Source organism: Polyodon spathula, chromosome 5 (assembly GCF_017654505.1).
Source record: "Polyodon spathula isolate WHYD16114869_AA chromosome 5, ASM1765450v1, whole genome shotgun sequence".
NCBI lineage: Eukaryota > Metazoa > Chordata > Actinopteri > Acipenseriformes > Polyodontidae > Polyodon > Polyodon spathula.
This window is the reverse complement of record NC_054538.1, coordinates 26,073,745-26,086,625: the sequence shown is the minus strand read 5'-3', so window position 1 is coordinate 26,086,625 and position 12,881 is coordinate 26,073,745. Positions and strand designations below refer to the sequence as shown.

Below are 12,881 nucleotides of genomic sequence, written 5' to 3'. Positions count from 1 at the left end.
GAGATTTCCATCTTAGCTCTGTGAATGCACCTTAATCCAAAGCTGGAACCCTCAGTCACTCAGTCCTGGGACCCTCTAAATTAAAAAACGGACTTCATTTTATTTCTGTCCTGCATCGGATTTAAGACCTAGAAAATTAAAGACATGGAGTTCCTCCAGCTTGTTAAAAAATAGCAAAAATAGATTATGAACTGGTAATCTGCATTTCAGGTGTTTTGGTAGTTTTTGCAATGTAATGCAATTTTTTATCTTGAATTGTTCGATTTTTTTTTTTTTTTTTTTAACTTCCGCAATATTAGTGGTTCACATAATCTCAATAGGATAACTGTATGGGGGAAAGTGCCCGCTGCTGTGCGTATGTATGTATTATTTGTTGCATGTGGAGTGTTAATGTTGGTGTATAGATATTACTGCACAGGATATAAATGGGTCTGTGTAACATGAGTGATTTAAAATATATAGCTGTATTCAATTCGTTCACTTGCCTAGATTTAAGTGAATAATTAATTATTAATTGAATCCCGGCACAACATTATATATAGATGCATGTTTCACTCGCTCGGGGTTGTGTGTTCGGTGAGTGGAAAACAGGTGTAGAGAGGAGGTAAAAAGGATTAAAAACTAAAATAACAATTGCTAAAATGTACTGGCTTATAAACCAGCATGACACTTGTTATTCTTTATTGTCTGCTTGTTTGTTTGGCCAACATGCCTTTTGGTTTTGTCAAAGTGTTTTAGTTTTCTGTTTAAACCTTTTATTGAGCCGCAGTGTCTCAGTTTTATCTGCCAGTACTGCCTGTCTGTGTACTCCTTTCTGGCCTGACGTCACCCCTACAGCCAGCCTGTTCACACCATATTATCCAGGCAATAGCCCTGAGGCAGTGCGGTCCGCTGTAATGCAGGAGTTTGGATATTTGGGTATCTTTAATCTACAATCACACACAATTCCTTGTAATTTAACTTCATACAAAGGCTCGTCATCAGTCCGGAGGTTTGAATTACCTTTATTTCTTCCCTTGCTGCTGGGTGTCTTGGAAAATGTTCACTAACTATTCCTCAGATGTTGAAAATCTCTTTCTATAAACTCTAGATAGGACTGTAAGAATACCTACCGTCACAACTGGGCAACGCGTGGTTCCACTGATGGTTCCTTTCACAAACAATTGGCTCGTCATCACTTAGCGTATATCCTTGGTCACAACTAAATGACACTCTGGAACCAACTGCAAAGTTGTTCCTATGTCGTTTTCCATTTACAGGGATACCAGGATCTAGACAGGAATCCAACTCCAACATGACACCTAAAAACCAACAATAATTCAATGACAATCTAATACTGAAATACCTTAAATAATAATCTTTTATTCCTTTTATTCGTCAGCTTTAGTAGTAACGTTGACTTGCCAGTCGTGATCAATAATAAGTTCATCTTTTTGACTGCAAATTTCACACACTCAAGAATGTTTACTTATTTATTTATTTATGTATTTATTTTAAGATTACATAGTCAAACCTACAATATACAAAGATCTGAGGTTATCTGAAAGTGTGTCTGAGAAACAGCCTGCATATCTACCAGAAATAAACGCACATCTAATTATGTATGCTACAGTTCATCATAATAATATGAGCATGATGCATTTGATGTACATTTTTAGAAATTTTAAAACCGTTTGTGTGAAATCTATGGAGTTCGAGAAGTTGCCCTCTCAAAACATATTAAAAAAAAAACATTTTGCATTACAAGATAGATACACGGATAGGAAACTTGGCACAATTATACACACAGTGACTGAAAGGGATATACTATTTAATGTAGAGGCACCAGTGTCTGAAACAATGGCATGTGCTTAAATACAATTGCATTTTAAATAAAACACTATTACAGTATATTGCTATTCACCATGCTCTGTGTTGCCAAATAAAATTGCCTGAAGCTCCCAGCAGAAAATAACAGTACTATTACATTGCATTATTAGGAAGCAATGCAATACTATTATTCAAATTGCTCACTTACAATTATATTTTGGTATTAAATCAGTCATGCATGTTTGTTATTCATTTGAAGCAGTTGTATAACACAGTTTTACCATTTACTGTTGTATGGAGTTTCATGATATGAATGGTCCTCTTTAAGTAGTTTTTTTCACCTTTTAGATAAAGAATAATTTTATCTTTTTTTATTTTTTTTATTACAGAAACCTAACAAATTATTTAATTGCTGGGTGGCCAAACGTGACAAAAAAAAAGGATAATAAAATCAGTTATACTTTGTAAGAGTCCTTTGTAAATGAATGAAGAATATATGGAAAATAGAAAGGAAAAAATGTTTAAAGTAAGGTATGCAACAGAAATGATAAGATATTAGAAATGAAAGACATCACAGAAACACTATGTAGCTCTTGTATATACTACATTCCAAAAGAATAAAAAAGCAACATAGCAATATCTCAGTTTTAAATATGGAACTTCCATTTAAGAACCACATTCACGACATATTGACAAAGAGAATGTCAACGTTTCCAACTTCATTTCTGACTATTTCTTTTTTCATGTTATTGTGTATATTTCTGTGTAACAAAAGACCCCCCCCCCCCCCCCCCCCCCCCCCCAGATATCTTTTGCAGCTACAATCATGAAATTCTGCAGCAGGAAATCTTGACCTCTGCAGCATACATTTAGAATCTCATATATTGTATTGCATGCTTTATTTATTAGTATTTCTTTAGACAGAAACATAATGTATAATACATTATAATATGCATTATACATTTAAATAATAATAAGGAACCCATCCAATTGCCTGTAAGCATTTTGGAAAATAGAAAACATGTAATAAACAATCTTAAACAATGGATCAGTTAGGAGGGTCCTCTCTGGATCATAGTTGTGATATTGTTAACTTTTATGTGTTTGTAAATGAATTTAAATACAGTGTAATGTTTTTGTACTGGATAATATGTGGCTGTGTTAAACATAATAACAGTTTAAAGCTTTGTCAGATAATGGGTGCTCCACTTAGTACTTTATTGGCTGAGATGATCCCTGAGCAGTTTTACCAGACACAGGAGGGGTTACTATATACAATACTTACACAATCCACTACATTCTTAAATATCCCTAGGTACTCAATCTACCAGGATTATGGCTACACTATCCTCATAGTGGCTTTAAAAAAAGTACCACATAACAAAAACAATAATAATATTCCCCACCAACAATGTAAATGAAGGTACATTTTTGTACAGTAATAATCTCTTAAATGTAAAGCCAAGCCTTTTTCCTTTACAATATTATCTCTGCATTACATTTCATAAAAATTGCTGGATAGGCAGTATTGGAGATTGGAGTAAGTTTATTTTATCCAAAGATCAGAGATAGTGGAGCATGTCTCAAGGAAGAGTTAAGTCATGATACAATCCCCTTCCTTGGTGGTGTTGTGTGGACTTTCATAGAAAGGCAAGATATTTAGCAGGTCCTGCAATGGACTGGAACAGACAAGGTTGTCTACTCCTGTATTAAATAATTTTACGAAATATATATAAAACTGTAAAAAATGATTCATTCAACACATTAAAGTAATATTATTCTTAGCTGAATAATAACGCCATCCCACGGATAAATATAAATCCCAACGAAACACAGAAAACTCACTCTCGTAACGAATTTGGAAGCCCACGCTGGACCGACTGTTGTCAGTGGTGAACAGAAGATACATGTAATTGCTGGTGCTGATAAGGAAGTGGGGAGCCTGAGTACCATGGTATTCTCCAATTAATGGTGATGAGTTAGCAGGTCCATCTCGTATTTCTAATGTATCATAATTAACTTCAGTCTGAAACCTGAAAATAAAAATGTTGAGGTAATTAGATAATGTCCTTAATACTAACAGTTGTAGTGTATTAAAATAATAATAAATAAATACCTTGAAATGCAATTACATTTTAATCAATCACTTTATCCAGTTTAACGGGTAATACATTATGCTTATCATTGCTGGCTATTGTTTTTATCCTTGCAATCACTTGCTTCCCTTTTTAATCAACTGGAAACTAAATTAAAACTAGCAAAAAAAAAAAAAAAAAAAAAAAAAAAACAGATTAACTGATTGCATATATTATTATGTGGTTCTAGATGTTCTGTGATATTTATATTCTACAGATCATCTTGGATAAAAACAACAGTCTTTCCCTAGTATCTAAAAAAGAACATGCAGAACAGAAGCAAGAGAGAAAACTGTTGTTTTATATTGTACATTAATTACCCTGTATTGTATATTGACGACACTGCAGTTGACAATGATACAACTGAAAGAATGAGTGTGAATGTGTGTGCTGGAGTAGGGCCAGCATGGCTTGGTACTGAGATAATACCAAAATTCTAAATGGGCTCATTCACATTAGGATAAAGGATTGAGTACTAACTGATGAATGATGTATAAGTGGCTGTAAATTATGTTTAATTTCTGTTTAGCTGGTGTTAGTAGTTAGTAGTGACATGCTGTTTTTTTAAAATCAATTGTAATTTTTACAGGCTTGTTTAAATATATTATTTTACAGCAAATAATCTGGGATTCTATTTTTCTGAGTGCATTTATTTTTAGTATTGTATTTTCAACTTTCTGTAGATGATCAAAAAAACTGTGGGACTTTTAGTTTTTATAATATCTGAATAGTGAATGCATATTACGCATGACTATATATATATATATATCGTATATATATATATATATATATATATATATATATATATATATATATATATATATATATATATATATATATATATATATATATATATATATATATATATATATATATATATATATATATATATATATATATACAAAACTGCAAGCTGAATCATAAGAGTAACTGAGGATTTAATTGACTTGTATGTAACTATGGGGTTCAAATGATCTTTATTTTACTAGAGATTTGAGGGGTCTAAACTGGGTGAGGGGGAGGGGGGAAATCCTTGTCCTTTAGGAACAGAGGACGACGTGGGTTTTTATTTATTTATTTATTTTCAGGCTCTGCACTTTCAATTTAAATCCAAGGCAAATAGATTTTACACTGACAATGTCTTTCTGCTGGAGAATGTAATTTATACAGATGACATTCATGCCCAAATAAACTATTTTTAGATCAGCAAACTCCATCTATCAACAATCAAGCGACATTTCCAACGGGAATTGTCGCAGAAACACAACTTTTGATGGGGACAGCATGTGTTGCCAAATTAAAAAAAAAACAAAAAAACACAACATTCACAGGTCAGGTGTCCAAAAGAGTCTACCTCGGAACAAAACGCTGTTCTTGAAAATGCTCCACCGGACAAAGAAAAACAGTAAAACATATTGTAAACGTATATGTTTGCTAGACTAAAACAGTCATGCCTGCCTGATTAGTTATGCCTGAACTGTCAAGTGGTGATTGATTAATTTTGAACGAGAGAGAGAGAGAGAGAGAGAGAGAGAGAGAGAGAGAGAGAGAGAGAGAGAGAATGTGAGAAATGCGTACTATTTGTTGTTTTGGTTAGAGTATATACTTACCGTTAAAGTGCAGTAAAAGTCGTGAAATGAAAACCACAGTTCAAGCTACTTTAAAAACAGTACATTTGTTTAAACTTCATGTTTACTTTTGTATGAATAACGTACGTCAATATGTAAGTTTTCAGGCTATTATGCGTGACATTTTATTTGTTAATTTATTTATTTTAACTAACGCTAGTTACTTTTCTAATAATGTTACTTCATATATTAACAGTACGGACTGTAACATGTAATTTTTATTTCTTTTTTATCCTTTTGGAGCATATAGAAGACAAACGCATTGTAACATTATATCTTTGTTTCTATTTGTTGCACTTAATTTTTACAATGGAGGTTTACGTAGACTGTAAGTTGGAAATATATGTGTGTCTTTAAAAAAACATTTAAGTCTTGTTGGAGAGGGGCTTCAGGCTTCAAAGTGTGTTGAAGACAGTCCTCAGGAATAGACTGTTAAGTGACATAGTGCATCCTTGTCTTAAGAGTTGAGTGACCTCACTGGAAGAAGTTTGATTAGGAGAAGGTCCTGGCTAAGTTCACAAATGAAAAGGAAAGAATATTCTGCACAACAGCTGCAATAAAGTGACTTGTGTTTCTACCAGGTTTTTTTTAAACAAGGTAATTTCAAAAGACCTCATTCTTACTGATTAAATGAAAACTTTGTTTTAAAATTTGTATTTTTTGTTGTTCTTCAGAAACACAAGGTGAGTATACAAACACCATGGTTGTGTTGAATTCTAAATCATAAAACATATTGACCCATCACACTAAAGGAAATATCCCCCTAAAATTTTGGTAGGGGTGGGGGCAAATTGGCCCTCTATCAGTAAGTCCTGCAGTGAACATTGCATTTCAACATTGCAAAACTATGTTTGTAACTAGCCTTGTGTGGAATTTCTTTTACCACAGTCAACTTCAAATGTCCTTCCGAAAGTGGTTCAAAATGGCTCAGAATGCATCAGAAAGCATGTAAAACCCCACAGTGTTGGCCTCGGCTCGGACTACAGATACGTTTTTCACCAGGAGTTTGTCAAAATGATCATTGGCCATTTTCACCCATGAAAAATTTATTTAAGGACACCTGTGTTCTCTTACTCTTCTTGTAACAGTAACCTTTTTTTTTTTCCTAAAAATAATTATCAGCTAGTAAACGTAAGAAGGATTTTACTTTGGATTTTGACAAGGGACTTCATCTAAATGAGACAGACAACTAAAATTGTTTTAAAAAGGCTGTGTAAAAGATACATAGATTGTAAAGACCTGTCAAATGATATTTTGATGGCATGATCTTGTCTTGATTCAATCACCCATTCACAGTTCAACGAGTCCTTATAAGATCCTGGCCAGCCAGGAGACAGGATCATTCCATTCGATGCAGTTAAGCGACCACCACAGGGGGCTGGAAAAAAGAAAAATGAAAGTACATCTGTGCTTCCATATTGCAGGATCAATTTAAAAGAAAATATGTCACGTATGGGTTGTGTGTTGCATTGTTGGTTCTTTTGCATTGCTATTAAACTAGGGTCAGTCGTTAATAAATATGCAATTAAAAAACAAATATAGCAAGGCAATTGCACAAGAAGATAAACTGTCATACCATCACCTTCACAATCTGAGTATCAATCAGTGGTAATTAACTTCTGCATTGCCAACTTAACATCTTAAAACATCTTAAATGGATCTGCACATCCCCTGTCTATATCTTTGTTTTTAAAAACAAAAGCTATTTTGACTTTATTGTAAATATTCTGCACTCAATTTTAAATGTTGTCACAGATGTCACAACTCCAGTAAAATTTAACACTTTTTTTTTATCTGACCACATTATTTACTTTGATTTGTTTATTCACTTAATCACAATGATGATTTACACGTGTGCCTTTGATTGTCTTTATTATTTATTTATTTATTTTAATTGATTGTGTGGTTTGTTTTTATTGTACTTTAATTTATAGAACAGACTTGTCACGCAGAATTGAAACTAATCACCACTGAAACTATTGCCCTAACTACCTGCACCTGAAGCGGCCTGGGTGCAAGACTGTTCCCCTTCTTACAGCACGCTTGAAACAACAGGAACGGGCGCAATGAGTGAGACAAAACTGAGCGGCAGCGGCAGCAACAGCAAGGAAAACGAAAGTGAAAGACGTTTTACAGTGGGGCGATCGACACCGGTTTTTACCTACAGATTCTTGACTGGACAGGATACACAGGACAGCACACCCATATGGACCCGGATGTTGCAGCAGGGCTATATGAAACTTGTAGAGGGGGTGTTTATGACTCCCTTGCAGAAGTTAATCATGTTTTATTAGTTTGGAATCAAGACTGGATTTTAAACAGTTGCTTGCATGTATTTTTAAACTCTTGTAGGCCACAGCGCTGCATTTTATTGTTGTTGTTTCTATCCTAGTTTTAATGCAACGTGTAATTCCCTGACCCTGCTGAGCCGGGAAGCGGTCTGTGTGGATCGAAACAAAAAGTGAAGACGAGCATCTCTCTCTCAGCAGAGGGACTTGGCCGGAACTTTTAATGTATTTTAATAAGTTACAGTTAGTTGTCGTATTGTCTATTTGAAGGTTTAGTTTTAGGTATTTTATGTTCTTATTCAGTTTGTGGCGGTTGTCTTTTAATTTGTTTTACTGACATTTGAAATAATTTCTAAATCCATTTCTGTTTTCGTGGTTGTACACTGGCACCACTCCCTTGAATATAAAGAACCTGAATCTAAACTATGATATTCATTCTTTGAACAACAATCATCTAATATAACTGCTAAACTTGACTAACTGTGAAGGCAGTTGACAGTTTTCCCAGCTATTTAAAATGGCTGTTTAGAGAGAATGAATACAACTAAAATTAATGATTTCATAATGCAGTTTTAACAGTTTCAAACAACATGCACTGTGAACCGGAATGTGCTTTAATTGCATTTATTAAATAAAAAAAGCCGGAATAAACTTTAAAAATAAAGCTGTGGCCCAGATTTTTGCGTCACCCTAGAGAATTAACACATTTTGCTCAAAGTCGAATGAAACCTGCTAAATAATGTTACGTTAATATATTGAATTACATACTGCTTTGTAGTTTTCCATATACTTAATGAAAAAAAAAAAGGAAAATGTTACATTTCGAAATCTAACATATATAATATACTATTGCTGTTGTGGAATCCAGTTGACTTTTGTAGTTTCTTTGATTAAATGATGTTAAATCAAAGATCAAAATGACATTCATATGGTTTTGCTTTTTTTAAACAATATCCCAATCCTACAATTCTAGATGATGTGAAACTTTTTTGGATATAGCTTTTGTTTTGTATGCAAATAAATATGTCACAAAACAACACTTTACTTTGGTCCAGGCCTATATATTATTGCTTTGACCGGTTGATTCCCAGACCCAAGGGACTTGACAGGGTGCAAAATATTTACTATTTTGGTTAAACAGCTTTAAAATATGAATAAAATAAATACTTACACACACCAAAAAAATAAAAAAAGACATGATTACCTTCACACCTGGGCACTGCTGCATTCCAGACCACACTTCCGTCCTGCATCACACACGTAATTGTTTCAGATCCTTGGGTTTTTATGAAGCCCTCGTCACAATGAAAAGAAACTGAACTGTCCAGCAGGAACCGGTCACCAAATCGCTGCCCATTGATGGGTATTCCAGGGTCATGGCATTCATTCTGCCCAAATGCTAGCAAATACAAGCACATATGGACTTGATGAGAAGTTTTTTAAGCCATTATTATGGCTCCTTATAATTTCATTTTCATATAAAATAGTAGTGACCATGTCTTGGGGGCATATTACAACCCTTTTTATATCAGCAAGCACTCCAGATTGTTTACGCAAAGGTTAGCACAAGTGAAAAATAATAATACAAAACAGATTGCCTAATTTTGAAATAGTGTTTTTGTTATAACTATAAGGCTGCCACATAACATTTTTTGTAAATGCGTAAACCACTTGTGGTAAACTAAATGGCAACATTTTTACAATGGGTGTGGTCTTTTCAAGAAAAGAAAAAAAAGTATATAAAAAAAAAATAATAATAACTTTACTTTACAATTGGAGATTAATTATTGCTTTATATCCAGTCAGTTAGGAAAAATAAATCTTTCTGTGGCGGTATACACTACATACAGAGCATTCTGTAAAGCACATACCAATTTTACTTTAATTAAAACATTTCCTCCGCAGAATGATGCGGATAATCTGACAATCTGCAAATCTACAGGTAAAACTGCTATACTAAATCTAAAACAGTTTTACCAGTAGATTTGCAGAATGTCTACGATTATAAGGCTAAGTTGTTTTTGAGTCAGTATGCGGATGCAGTGCAATGTAAATGATACAGACTTGTCAGCTGCTTAATCGTATTTATAGTTTATAGTAATAAAGAAAAGGGATGTTGTAAACATTACATGAACTAAAATACAGAAGTGAAATCTGAAACACTTCATTTTGTAGCTACAGACTATTAAATAGTGCTTTACTTTGCCAATGTCAATGTGCTTTCAAGATTTAAGGTTATTAGGGATACACAAATTTGGGACTCCCTGTCTCATTTTATTATAGCATCCCGAATCATGTGCAGTGAATAAAAAAAATCATTTTCACAGAGAGACTGAACCTCAAGTATGCTCACACTGCTGTCAGTGGGCTGCTAACTAGACACCACAGCTGTCATATTCTTTTAAAAAAAAAGAAAGGCTTACAATCTTATAGTAGAAACACATCATCCAGTTTCTGGCTACAATAATCATTGAAAACTGTAAGCAACAATACCTTCTTTTTAAATTGCAGCTTAACAAATAACTATTATAATTGTTTGTATATAGCATGCATCATTTTTTATACAGTTCATGATTCTTCTATTTATATACATAATTTAAAATTGTGTGATATCTGTTTTATAAGTGTTCACCACATTTAAAATAAATCAAGAGTTTTAGAACATTGAATGCAATATGTGTCTGCATCTTATTAGTTAAACACCTCATTTGTTTGCCTTTTTTTTAAAAAACAGGTTCCACCTGTAAAATATATTCTGAAAATATATTCAGAATATATGTATACACTTTTATATTTACTTGTGTATGTTATGTTAAATCCTCTTCCTGTGTTGGAGTGATCAGACTGAAACTCCAGTCGCACTATGTGTCCGTTGCTGGCAATTTGAGAAGGGACATCTTTGCCAGAGAAAGTTCCAAATGTTGTTGCTTCAGCTGTCCCGTCATCCTTTACTGTTAGGTAGTCAAACTGGGGCTCCACTTCAAAATCGCTGAAGAGGAGATGGATTCTATTTCCTGGTTCAGCAATAATCAGCCACACGCAGTTCATGTTGTTTCCATATTCCTCTGGGTAGTTGGGAGACAGGATGATTCCTGATGGAGCCGTGAAATTGAAAAAGCAGGAGACTGTACAAAGGAAGAAAACAACATGTCACAGTTTCAGAAATGTTGTGAGTTCATACTTTTACTCACCCAGTTTAGGCAGCCTTGTAAATTATACTTGACATGACTACATAGTTCTCAATTTATGTTTTTCTGTCATTCCTTCGGACATGGACAATTGAATGTTAACATGTATTTAAAACATTATTATGACTTTATATCGACAATGTTGACTTATTTGTATGTTAATCAGAATTCATTAGAAATAATAGATGAAAATTTTTTTATAAAAGACAAACTAAACAAGGAATAAGTTATAGAACAGGTTTTTTGTTGTTTTTTTGCGGGGGGGGGGGGGGGGGGGGGGGGGGGGGGTTAGGGTGTGTGGCAGACGATGCACCCGGGCCTTTGATTGCGGGGGCCCAGCCCTGTTTTTTTTTTTTTTTTTTGAGCCCACTATAATGACTAAATGTAAAAAATATACAGGTGCCATCTAATCTACTAGGATTAGAAAAATAAACCCTAGCAAGGTAGTACTGGCAGACTCTCAATCAAAACACAAATTCGCAAATAAGAGCTAAGAGATTGTCTCTCTAGAGGTGGGGTGAATTGTATTGAATTAATTTGTACGATGAGCTAAGTTTTGAGATGCAGACGTGTTGTTATAGAAACGTTTTCATAGTAACTTTTCTACTTGATAACATTTGATGACTATGATTATTATGTTTTTGTTACCAATTTGAAGCTATTAATATGTTTCAATTTTAAATAAATCAAGTTATTAATCAAATTGATTAATCTTGTTACATAATTGATTTATTAACAGGTTTGGAAATACTGTTACTTGTTTGATTACTGTTTTGCTCACAGTCATCAAATAAGGTTTGAATATGTTTTGTTGGAAAATAAATCCTAGTGCTGGCACTGGTTGAGAGAGGTTGTAGGCAGTGATTTTTGGTCAAAATGAATTTTCATTATTCCCATAATTAGCAAAATTAATTATCAAAAGGTGTGCACATTAAATGTACAAAAAGCTGAATTAAATTAAACAAAATCACTACTTAATGGGCTGTATTATTTCCATGTTCAATGATATAATAAAAACACTGCAGGGTTTGGTATTATTATTATTATTATTTATTATTATTATTATTATTATTATTATTACAAAACATTGAGAGCATATAAACAAGCCATTCACATGCACTAAATCCTAGCAGGTATTATTTTATTAAAGTACTTTTCCACCTGTCAATCAACATGTCTAATTACTCATTCTCTGTAGCAGTGCTGATTAATTACAGTAATGCATTTTGAAATAGCTCTTACAGACACAGCTGGGTTTGTTTCCAGACCACTGGTTATTTTGCTGACAAGAGATTGTCCTTTCTCCAACCAATTCAAAAGCTGCCTGACACTCAAATGTCAGCGTGTCTCGATGTAAAAAACTGCTGCCAGCACGTTTACCATAGGCTGGTATTCCAGGATCTCCGCACCCTCCTCTGTCAATTTCTATAAAACAAAAATGTTCAATGTTATACAGGAATTGTATTATAATGTTTTTCTTAGTATATTTGTACATGTGCTGCAGTAAGATGAACACATGGAAAATGGGTTTAATTTTAGAACAGTGAAAAATGCAATATTTACTAAAACTATGCACATAATTAGTTTACAAAACAAACAAAGTTTTTTTTTTTTTTTTTTTATATCAGTCTTGCAGTTGTGACCATTAAGGTGATTCAAGAGACAGAACCATGGTAATTAATTGGGATTGTGTGGCTACAATTTGGCCCAGGGCCCAGTCTCCCGTCCTTCAAGGGAACTGCCCTTGAGACTTAGTACAGCCTCCAAGGCAAGGTGGTGGTAAAGTCATTGAAAAGGTCTGCTGCAAATCTGGTTAATGGGAGACAACAGAGG

General features: G+C 33.8%; 1 protein-coding gene across 1 annotated transcript in view; it reads right to left on the bottom strand.

The window, feature by feature from the left end:
• The window catches only part of LOC121316386 (CUB and sushi domain-containing protein 1-like), a 590,542-nt gene that overhangs the window by 156,942 nt on the left and 420,719 nt on the right, over positions 1–12,881 (bottom strand). The window contains exons 16-21 of the mRNA XM_041251464.1: positions 12,291–12,473; positions 10,659–10,985; positions 9,065–9,259; positions 6,812–6,950; positions 3,655–3,842; positions 1,113–1,301 (exon numbers count right to left, since the gene is read on the bottom strand). Coding sequence (XP_041107398.1) covers positions 1,113–1,301; positions 3,655–3,842; positions 6,812–6,950; positions 9,065–9,259; positions 10,659–10,985; positions 12,291–12,473 — 1,221 coding nt within the window. The remainder of the gene's footprint in view (positions 1–1,112; positions 1,302–3,654; positions 3,843–6,811; positions 6,951–9,064; positions 9,260–10,658; positions 10,986–12,290; positions 12,474–12,881) is intronic.